This window comes from Numenius arquata, chromosome 18, assembly GCF_964106895.1.
Source record: "Numenius arquata chromosome 18, bNumArq3.hap1.1, whole genome shotgun sequence".
NCBI lineage: Eukaryota > Metazoa > Chordata > Aves > Charadriiformes > Scolopacidae > Numenius > Numenius arquata.
In genome coordinates, this window is record NC_133593.1 from 659664 (window position 1) to 671448 (window position 11785).

The window sequence follows — 11785 nt, forward strand, 5'->3', positions numbered from 1 at the left end:
GCATCGTGAACAACCATCAGAAACGACAGAGCAATGAATCTTTTCTGTTCACAAAAGTATTGTTCGTTTTGATGTTACCAGCCTGGTAGTTCTGTTGATAATTATGTTATGTTTGCCATGTTATACAAGCATAAATCAAGTCATGTATGCTCAAATGCACACTGTACTGGTACACTGGCAGGGCACAACCCACAAACAGCGTCTAACGACCCTACTGATTGAGGGGGATTCCGCCCCTCTGGCAGTTGGGGGTTGCAGGGGCGTGTTGTCTGGGAAAGAAGATACTTAGCGCTATATAAGCTGCGTATTTGTTGGAATAAACGATTCTGGTTGCACCTCCGACCGGGGTCCGTGCCTTCATATGCTACACCACCCCAGTGCCCTGTGCTGCCCACCCATGGCCTGGGGAGCCCTCAGGAGACCCCCAGGGCTTCTGGGCCCCAGGAGAGCGATGGAGCACAGGGACAGCACTGTTCCGTGAGCCCTGAGACTGTGAGGCGGGGGGAAAGGCTGTGGTGACCCTGGCAGAGGAAGGCAATATTCCATCCTCTGACACACAGAAGACAGGGCAAAGTCAGGCAGTACTCAGGAATCAGGAGCTGAAGCTCCCAGAGTGTATTTGGACTGAAATATATATATATATACACATATATATATAGGTTGTGTTAAAAATCATGACATTATTAGGGCACAGCAAGGATGTTAAATAACACATTTCTGCTGTTTGCCTCTGGTTTCTGAGTCCCCAGGCATGTTCCCCTCACACTTTCAAGATGTGCCCAACCACTGAAAGCAAAATTTTTCTTTGCTTTAAAGGAAGGCTACGAAAAGCAAACAAACCACCAACCCCTTGAGACACACATAAGGTTTTTAATTCCCCTCTCATGGCAGAGGTACCTCCCAAGTCCACCCCACAGAAAGAGGCAGGAGACAGTGCCTTCTCCTGAGTGTGCTTCCAGGGGAATGTGGCAGCCCTCAGGCCCCAGACAACCACTTCTCCAGGCAGGATGGCCATAGGCTCAGGGATAAATGCCTCCACCTTGTTGGGTTTGGAATAGAAAAATTTGATTATAAGATGTTCACAGGAAGGGTCCAGCTCTGCCTGGGGTCCAGCTGAAGAGAAGTTCTCAGGGTTAAGATTACAAAGAAATGTCCAGTTACCCACTGTGTGTCTGTCCACACAAGTGGCAAAGTTTTCTGGAAGGAACAGGGCAACCATTTCACCACCTCCACTTACAAGCTTTTCGTCCTCTGTGGATGTTTTGCCTGTCTCTGGTACGCCAAGATTGCAATCCGTAGTTAACTCTGCTTCCAGATCTTCTTGTGGTTGCCATGGCCTCCCCCTCAGCTGCTACACACACAGCTGGGGCTGGAAGATAGGATTGCTAATGGGAAGTCCCATTCGTCATTCCTGATATCCCCTGATAGGCAGTGAGCATGGAGTCACGGACCTGCTCAGTGAGCTTGGGAACATCGTCTGGACACAGGCCAACAGTATCCACTTCTGGCAGGATCTGGATGACACTTTTCCCTGGAATAGTGAGACAGGAGGGTCAGAGATAGGGCAAGGAAATATAGGCATGGTGTAGAAGAGCAAGAGAAGATACAGTGAAGTGATCAGTACAAGTGAAGGAACCAGACAGAAACCAAGAGAGATGTCCTCTTTCATACACCAACAGCTGGGCAGCAACCCAGCCATGTCCCAGATGCACAGAGCAAAAACCCAAACCAGACTTTTCCCATCCACAGACCACAAAAATCATAAATACAGAAACAGGTGAATCTATCCTCAAATATATTCAATGCAATGATTCATATCAAATAAGCTTTCACAGTGGAAAAACCTCAGGATCTGTCTGGCTCACAGCCAAGAGAATGAGATGTCTGTAATACAACACATCCAAACTGGCCGTGCTCTGGTCTGTGTATACCAAACTCAGCAGAATCCCTCCTTCCAGAAACATGCTTTGAGATGAGAGAAATTGAGCCCAAGACCAAGGTGAGTCAATACTCCTCCTGGGAAGCTCCACTGAGCAATGGACTGGTGCAAACAGAAAGAATATACTGGGGAGCTATCAACATGCTCTCGCACCCAGTAGCCCTTTTTCTGGCCAGTGGAGACAAAACGCTGCCTGCAGAAACACCCACCTAAGGATTCGGGGAGTGTCTGTGTTATTTTTTAACTGTCTCGCATGTAGGAAATGAGATCCAGAAATGTGGCAAGTAGAGCCATTCAAGGGAGGCAAAACAGAAGCATAGAGAAGGGCTTCACTAAAGAAGAGGGCATGCTCCCTGCCTGCACATCCTACATCCAAAGCTAGGAGTCTACTCTGCTTCACTTGGTCCTACAGAAGAAGCTGACTGATGACGGGGCTATGCTGAAGAGGCAGGTCTGTTGGGGTATAACACACTTCCAGCAAGCACCAGACTTCCTCCATGCATGACACTGAACACACACTGGACACAGAGTTGATCTTTCCAGAAGCTCATCAGCATGCCCAGAGCCACTGTGGACATGACAAGCTGTCCTGACCTGAGGAACAGCCTGCTCAATGCGCAGAAATCTTGGCCATGTGCAGCACATCTTCAGAATCAGCCTTGGCAAAACTTGCAGGTGGGAAAAGTGTGGAGGTACAGGAAGAGCTAACTGTGGTTCTTCCTCCAGCAGTGAAGGTCCTACTTGTTTAACAGCAACTAAGAAAAGGGCTTAGGGGTCAGCTAACCACAAATTCCCAGGATAAAGTTATTATAAAGGCAAATGTACATTCAGCTGCAGAGTTTTTCCTAAAAAGCTCAGGGAGGTTGTAAAATCTTCCTTGGAGTTACTCCAAACTTGGCTGGACAAGGCACAGAGCAAACTCATCTGTCTTTGGAGTTCGCCTTGCTTAAAGCAAAAGGTTGAGCCGCTGCAGAGATCCCTCCCCACTGGGTTATTCTCCTTGGTTGCCCAACTGAGCAGGGATGTGATGGGGAGGAGAGGGCTAGCAGAGCAGCACTGACATGCCTGCTCATGCTCCTATTGACCCTGCCACGGGGCAATGCTTCCAGTACCAAAAGCCTTTGATATGTGGCCAACGGAGACAGGATAGACCCAGCAGGTGAAAGATGAGTAGAAACAGACAATGCTATGTTAAGTGTTTGCACCTACTCTGTCTTCCAGGTGTGTGTCCTGCAAAGAATGCCTACATCCAGGTACAAACAATGGGAGGAATGAGAATTTCAGATGCAAATCCTCCCCTTGGGAAAGGACAGGGCTTGCCTTGGGGAGGGTGGGACGTGGCAGAAGCCCATTTTGGGGTGCATCTCAGGGAAGGAATTGGAGGAACAGAGTGGGTTACTTTTCTCTGTTGGAACTGGAAAGATTTTTTCTGCATTTTCCTTCTGAAGTCCATGACTTACATCTTTTTTTTCCCCATAAAATTTTATCAGTTACCAGCAGAAATTTTTGTCACTGTAAATGGATGAAACATGGAAAGAACAGAGTAACTAGGAGGAAAAATGCCCTCAGCATGACTTTTGCTGAGAGCTCCATGTTTGCTATTGATCCCCAACTCTCCATGCACCTGCAGATCCAAGGACAGCATGGCGGGGGCAAGGCAGGCTCTGCCCCAGGACTCTGCTGCTTCTCCAGGCTCCCTCATATGGGTATTGGACAAGCTGTGAGAACAGTCTAGACTGTGCTTTTGCCAAGAAAGGTCACACCAGATGATGCTTGAGGTCCCTTCCAAGCTGGTGTTCTATAATTGAAATATAAGGGGAGACGCAAAAGTGATGCCTGAAATCCCCCATTCCCTCCCTCCTCTTCTGAGAAGACAGAAACTGCCATTTTCCTGCTGCTCTCTTCACATCGCACATGATCCCACCTTATGGTTCCCTCTAAGGACTGAGCTTACACCAACAACCAGCCCAGTCTCTGCACCAAGTCATCCTTACCTGGTGTAAATCTCTTCTCTTTCTGGTTGTAGAAGTCCTGGTAGGAAGAGATCACTACAGGAATAATGGGGACCTGGAAGGGAGGAAATCTACGTTGAATTTACACATTTCCCCATTCCTCCCCCAAAACAGAACTCGTGTTCTTAGGTGAAACCTGCACATTGCTGTAATTATCCCAGTCAGCTCTATAGTAGGCTCTCAGAGGGATATTTAGATCATTTAACTGTATCACACCATGTCCTCACTGTTAGTATTTGCACTTTCATCTCTATATTTAGGCCAACAATGCATGGATTGCCAAATCAGTATGTACAGAGGCCTGTTCAGCAGAAACTCCCCCGGTCAGGTCCAGGGCTTTTGTCAAGGTCCCCCCGCTTTTTTCCCAAGCTGTGTCATGAAGATTTTTCACCTGTCCCTGAAACAGCCTGTCCTGCTGGCTCTTGGATGCATGCTTGGTCCAAAGGGAAGCCAGGGACCAGAAACCACATATTCCTGGTTACTGGAGGACCATGGTAGGCAAACTGCACCCCAAGGGGCAGGAGGAAGGTGGCTCTCACCTGGGCTTTCACAGCCAGCTGGAAGGCCCCACGTTTGAAGGGCAACATGGAGCCACCATGATTGCGAGTTCCTTCAGGGAAGACCAAGACGCGGAACTGTAGGAGAGAGAAGACATTGAGAGAGAGGGATCTCCAGTTACTATTCTAAACCACTGCACAGATGTACTTCCCTGGGACCAATCTGTCTGCTCCTGACCATGCAGAGACATCCAATTCCTCCACTTCAGGCACTCTAAGAGCACACAACACACTGAACCCACCAGAGATGCTCTTACTCTGTTCTGCACAGTGCCCAGCCCAGAGACAAAGATCCCTTTCCAGCTGCATCAAGGTTCAAAAATGTTTTCCAGTGGCTCCTCACCAAGAGTCCTCCCTACTCACATTTTCTTTGTGCAGAGAGTGTGCCACCTCTGTCAAGGTAGTGATGGACTCGTCCCTCTTCTTGCGGTCAATGAAGATGAGCCCTGAAAGCCAGCATGCTAGGCCAAAAGTGCCCATGTATAGGATTTCCTTCTTTGCAATGGGCACACAGCGATTTGGTAACATCTCCATCATCACTGGAAGGGGAAAACAAGGACAGAACAAGTCGTCATCTGCACTGAGGTTTCCTCCAGATTCTGGGCTACAGTCCTCTCCTCTAGGACATGCCATACCTGCAGAGCTTATCCAGCTTCATAGGATCAGAAACATGTTGGGAAAGGGATTCTGGGGGTCTCCAGACTAACCACCCACGTAGAGGAGGACTATTGTTGACACCGAATGACAGCAGCTATGACACGGCTATGGTCAACTGACACTCTCATCCCCATTCTCTTGGAAAGGATGAAGCTGATTTAGCTTGAAAATACCTATTTGGCTCTATTACCCTGAAGAACAGCTCTGTTTTGGGACTATCTGGTAATGGACTACATAACAGCTGTTCCTGCCCCTCTGTGTGTGGTACTTGGGATTTTTTACTACCCTCCCGTACAGATACCTGGGGTCAGGGACAGAAGGCAGGATCACCACGTACCCATAATGTCAAGGGATGTCTGGTGATTCAACACGAGGACAAAAGGTTTCTTAGTCCTGAGGTTCTCCTTGCCCTTCACCACTATCTTGATCCCAAAAATGTATTTGAGAGGCAGCAATGACATGCGGAAATACCTGTGGAAAAGGAGAGCAGACATAAGCCAAAGAGATGGTGAAATTGGGTAAAGGAACCAAACACCATTCTTCCAGACCAGCCCATCTCACAGATTGCCTCTGCAGCCTGCTTCTCTGCATTCCTAGATTCGACCCGTGACTTGGAGAAGAGCAACTAGTGCATGTCTTCAGGTCATCACTTCATTGGAGAAGACAAATACACCTGGTAGATTTTCTTCAAGCTAGGCTAGACCAACGGCCAAGCAACTTCAGCTACAGCAATTCTGTGCATCAGCCAAATATTAGCTAATGCCCAAATTCATAGTGCTCCTGTTTGTACTCCCCTGCCCACCTTGCTGAATAGTGAACACATGCCATGCACTGAACTCCGCTATTGCCTGTGCTGTGGAAAGAGAGAATCTGCCCCTGGGTGACATTAGACTGTAATTCTAGTAGTCATATTTTAACAGATACTGGAAAAATAAAGAAAAAAAAAACCTCAGGCACAAAAGTCAAAAACTGAAGAAAATTTCTTAAAGTGACAGGCTGATGCTCAGTTAAGAGAGAACTCCCACTGCAGCATACAACGATGATCCTGCCTCTGCAGCACTTCAGGAGGCTACAAGCACTACGCTGCTCTGTAGCTGGGTCAGCTTCCAGCCCCCACTCAGCCCACAGCCCAAGTTACTAATGTCCATCACTGCTAATCACAGGCGTACACCCAGCCTCTGGGTCAGTCTGGCAGCTCCTTGCAGAGGCAATAACGAGGGGATGGGCAGCAATGTCTGCTCGTGCCTGTTCAGGTGGGCGCTGGCTCAGAACAAAGTTGAGAAAGAGAAGAGCACCTGCCGAGGCTTTCCCAACACAACTTAGAAAGGGAATGACCAGCCACACGGAGGAGGGAAATACAGCTCTGAAGACCAGATAGGAGTAAGTTACTTTACTTGTGCAGAGCATCCAGCTTGTTGGCATTACCTAGTCTGTTAAATTTATGTCATGTTTTACATCCTTTCCCTCCATCATTCATCATTCTTTTTATCAACTCAATCACAATACTGAAGCCCACATCCCTTCTCTGAATTGCAGAGCCTGGCAACTCTCCACACCAGTACACAGCTAATTGCTCCCCACTGCAGTGCAGCTCCCAGACAAAAACAGAGCTTGGGTTGACCCTACCCATGCCCAGAGCAGAAAGAAGCCACAGACAACTTACTTCATGTTTTCCACGTTACGTCCGCGAGGAATACTCAACACAATAACCAGAATGCTTAGGGTGAAGAGCCACAACTTATAGAAGGTCATCTTGCAGAAGTATCTGAATGCAGGATTCACCTGGTAAAGGACTAGAAACGCGATGAACAGAAAAGTAAATGGGTAGTGAAGGAGCAAAAGCTCCATCCTTCCAGCTCAGAGTTAACCAGAGGAGTGTTGCACGGAGCAGTAAATGAGTCATGAGCACCCGATGTTGTGGAGCAGAGTTCCCTTGATCAGCTACATGTGGGTGGTGCAAAGCTGGAACGAGATTTGGGAGCGATGCTTCAAAAGGGCTGTGTTGGTTCCTCAGAGCTAAACTAACCACGGGAAGCCGGTTTAACAAGGGATCTCCAGCAGCACGGTGTGTAGGAGCTGGCTGGCAAGCAGGGCAAACACGCAATAGCAAGGCTGCCGATGTGCAGGGGGTGCGTGGCTCTGGGCTGGTAGAGTAATGACTGCTCGGAGACACAGTCCCAAGTCTGGGGGGGCTCTGTGCATCAGGACACTGAGAACTTCTATGAAAATTGTTACCGGTTGGGGGCAGGTTGTGTCGGACACCACAGACACCAGTCTGTCTCTGCGCAAACACTGAACTTCACCAACAAGTGAGCTGGTTGCAAGATGTCCAGGAAACCAGAAATTAGTGTTATGGAGGAGAGAAAGAGAAAACCGGTGATCCAAGCAGCTGGCTCCTGCCCCATATGCCGAGGCATTAGAGGAACTAAGTCAAGCAAGTGGACATTCCTCAAATAGAGTAGGAAAAGTGGAAAAAGTGCCACATGTCTAGACAAAAAGATAAACAAAGCAAGAGCAGCTACTCCTGATGTTTCCATGGCCAGAGGCAGGCACATGTTTAGACACATCTGCATATGTAAGAAATAAATCATGAAAATGCAAGTATAACCTGGGGGCGCTCCAGCTGCATTTCATGTCCTAAAACCACTGCACGAAAAGGATCTTTGCAACAAGTACAATGACTAGGCTGAAAAACAAAAGTTTCATGTTTCATCATCTGCACGACAGATCTTGCTCAAGCAGCTCTCACTTAAGAGGAGCAACAATATTAAATTCCAGCCAGGACTGAAAGGTGCATATTCTCAGAAGGGAATGAGGAGGTCTGAGGACCCATCAACCCACATTGATTGTCGCTTGCAACATAAAGATGAAGATCAAATCCCTGAGGGCAGTAAAATGGAAAAGACTCAGCAGTATTTAATAAGAAACTGGGGAAATCATAATAAAGGCATTGGCTGTGCTCCCTGCTGCCTTGGCTTAGCCAGGAACTTGTCATCTCATGTCTTTCATGGGAAAACTGGAGAGAAGTGACTGAATGCCCTGCTGCTCAGACCTCCCAAGGCTTCCCTGCAACCACAGGAGAGGTAGCCAAAGCAAAGAGCTTCATCCACAGCCTCCTCACTGTCCCTGCACCAGCACATGGAAAAGACAAGCACCTCGTGTGTGCACATTTGGCCCAGGCACTGCGACCCCTCTGTGCTGGAGCTGCAGAGATGAGCTCCCTTTTGGAGACGGTTCATAGAAACTAGCCATGGCTGCTTTGTGCTTATCCAAGGCCTGATCCAACAAACAGTTAGTTACTTAATGCCTATTTACTTTCTTAATATCTCATCAATTATGGCCTTTCACAGTTGGGTGGAGGTTGATTTGATATGCAACTGGTTCATCCTGACCTACCAGGAGAGAGGTAAAGTCAGTTTGCCGTGGTGTCGGCTGGGATAGGGTTAACATTTTTACTAGCAGCTGGTATAGTGCTATGTTTTGGATTTGGGATGAGAAATAGTGTTAATAGCGCACTGGTGGCTTTAGTTGTTGCTGAGGTCTCAAGGCCTTTTCTGCTCCTCACCCCACCCTGCCAGCAATGGGCTGGGGGGCACGAGGAGTTGGGACGGGCCGGGACAGCTGACCCCAGCTGACCAAAGGGACATTCCATACCATGGGACGTCACGCGCAGTATATAAAGCTGGGGAAGAAGAAGGAAAGGGGGGACGTTTGGAGTGATGGCGTTTGTCTTCCCAAGTCACCGTTGCATGTGATGAGCCCTGCTGTCCTGGGGATGGCTGAGCACCTGCCTGCCCACGGGAAGCGGTGAATTAATTCCTTGTTTGCTTTGCTTGTGTATGCGGCTTTTGCTTTACTTATTCAACTGTCTTTATCTCAACTCATGAGCTTTTCCTCACTTTTACTCTTCCCCATTGCAACTCGGGGAGTGAGCGAGTGGCTGCAGGGTCCTAGCTGCTGACTGGCGTTAAACCAGGACACAGCAAAAGGCTGGAAGGACAGTCATAGCTTTCAGATCAAGCCTGCCTTTGTCAGGCTCCTAATGCAAGAGGAATATCTTACACGATGACATGGAAACTCATCCAGAATGTCTAGGGACAGGGAAGCGTGCAAATAGGAATTCATCACAAATTACTGAGGAGCTTTACTTTTAAGTCACTGACAGTAATTTACAAGTATTTCTATTAAGGCTGTAGGGAAATCATGTTCCTGCAGTGTACTACCAAATAGGTACTAAGCTGATGACTTACCCAAAGGAGCACAGCAACCCTAAAATACAGCTGGTCTACAAGAACAAAAGATCCTGAACCTGAGGGAAAGACAGAAAAACGTCTCCAGCACAAATGGCAGCCTCCATGTGGACAAAACAAAGCATAATTAGAGAAGGACCCACATAAGCAGATTTACAAGTTAGACTCTCACATTGCAAATTTATGAGAGGAGTTGCTTCTCCATGGCACCACCAAATTGAGGAATAACCAACATCGGCTGGGCATCGCTGAGCTGCTCCATGGAGAAAGGCTACTCCACACACTCAGAGCACTGAGGACAGACACACTCTCAAGAAGACATTAGATATGCGAGAGTTTGAAGCTAGACTAATGGTTATTTGGGGCTTTCAACAGCTGCTAAGTATCTCTGATGAGTATGGGAAAAGGCAAGGACATAAAGAGATAATAAAAATTATGCCATTCCCAGCTCACCACGGAGAGACAGTCAGCTCAGATCTAACAAAACACTTGGGCTCCAAACCCACAGATACCAAAATCCTCAGCTATAATTTTCTTCTGTTGCAAGGCTCCCTAGCACCAAGATCCATCATGCTCCCATGTCAAAAGCCGTCAGGTCTTGCCTAACCTGTAAGGTGTTTCCAGAAACTACAGCTCTAATGAAGCTCCCAGTTTCCAGAGCAAGTGTATCCATGCTCAGTTGCCTCCCTTTTGCCCCTGGGTCTTTGCACCTTTTTCAGAGCCTGGCACAATTTAAGTGAATCTTAGATAGGAGGAGGAGGGGCTTGCTCATATCATGAGCTTTCATGACTCTCCTACTCACCAACTCTAAGCCACACATTGGCCAGAAGAGAGGAGGAGGCAGGGAAGGTGATCTAATCTAATTAGAAAAGGCTAAGGAAATTGTCTTGTTCACAGTAGGTGAATGAAAGCTCCGAAGAAAACGGACTGTCAATACAGCAACACTGAGAGAGAGAAGAGTTGCTTAAGTTGATGATCACAATTGACTTTTAAATGCAAAAGCAATGATTTCAGGACAAAATAAGAGGGCTGGATTCTGAAATGGGAGCAATTTCCACTGGAAACTGCTGACAAAATAGCTCCACTGGAACAGACTGGAACAAGCTATGAAAAGGCAAAGTGTTGGGACTGCTCAGTGCCAAGGACCACATCAGCCACCCAGTCTTCAATAGGAGAACAGTGCTAAAGGGAACTCATCTAGTGCATAGTTACTATGCAGTTCAATAGAGGCATTAACATTGATATTAAAAACTTCAGAGAGATTCCAGGGTAAATATATTAGAGACAGGTCATCAAGGCTGAGGAAACTGTATTTATCATGTTCCAGCTGCAGCTCCATGATGAATCCATGCATCACTCAGTTTTACAAGGCACAGATTAGCTTTGAATACCTACTTATGAGCAAAGACATAGCTGGGAATTTTCATAATGGCAGGAGGAGTTTCTCATTAAGGTATCTGTGGCATCCAGACAGCCCTGACAGAAACGTAATGTGACAGCCTAGAGCAGCTTGTGCTCTAGGACTTACATTCAAGGGTCTAGTACAGGCAGGTGAATTGTGGGCTAGAAAATAAATCAGTTTATCACTTTAATCACAGAAAAATTGAAGTGGGGAGGGACCTCTGGAGGACTGCAGTCCAACCAGCTACTCGAACAGGTTAACAGGAAATGCCGTACATGCATTTCATGGGTTTGATCAGGCAATCAAGCTGATAAACTAGATTATATTTTCCAAATTTCAGTCTTTTTGGCTAAAATTGGAAAATTAGGTCCTCTGTGCTTAGTGTATGCAGAAAGATTTGAGCCAGTCATTTAGTCTCCCTTAAGTTAATTGCTGAAGTCAAGAGGTGATGAATGAGACCTCCTCTGTTCCCAAGAGGCTGAATAGACGCTGGAGGTGCAGACATTAGGCAACTAGTACTAGTAAACTAAAGCTAGAGAGACTGAGACGCATCCCCCATGTAGTCGGGCATCTCACACCCCTCAAATCTGTTGACTAAGCCCTTGTATCTCTCAGCACCAGGAACTCACCCAAGAAACGGTGGGCTCCAACCCGCTCCTAATGCAAGTTTGCATGCTTTCTGCCTTCAGAACGTGCCCAGGCCTATGTTTATCAGCTACACACCCGGGCCGTTACGCAGCCCCAGCATCGCCCCTCCACCCTGGCCAGGGGCTGGCAGAAGTCAGTAACTATGCCTGTTCTTTTTCTCCGAGGATCTCATGAGGAGTCTTCCCATTTTGGGGGTGATAAGGAGGAGATTATTGTCAAATATTTGTTGGAAATAAATTCTGCACCAGCCCCTTTCTCTGAAGAGTATTTCATAGAGCCACAAGACACAGGAGTACAGATTAGAGACTTAAGCAAGAAAT

At 47.4% G+C, this 11785-nt stretch overlaps 1 protein-coding gene across 1 annotated transcript; it reads right to left on the bottom strand.

The window, feature by feature from the left end:
- Nucleotides 1–1385: 1385 nt before the first annotated feature.
- Nucleotides 1386–7013, bottom strand: LOC141473311 (1-acyl-sn-glycerol-3-phosphate acyltransferase alpha-like). The gene is made up of 6 exons (XM_074160741.1): nt 6829–7013; nt 5503–5636; nt 4872–5047; nt 4491–4586; nt 3934–4006; nt 1386–1531 (listed from the first exon to the last, which is right to left on the bottom strand). Exons 1-6 carry the CDS (start codon nt 7011–7013, stop codon nt 1386–1388), a joined length of 810 nt encoding a protein of 269 aa, XP_074016842.1.
- Nucleotides 7014–11785: the final 4772 nt, after the last annotated feature.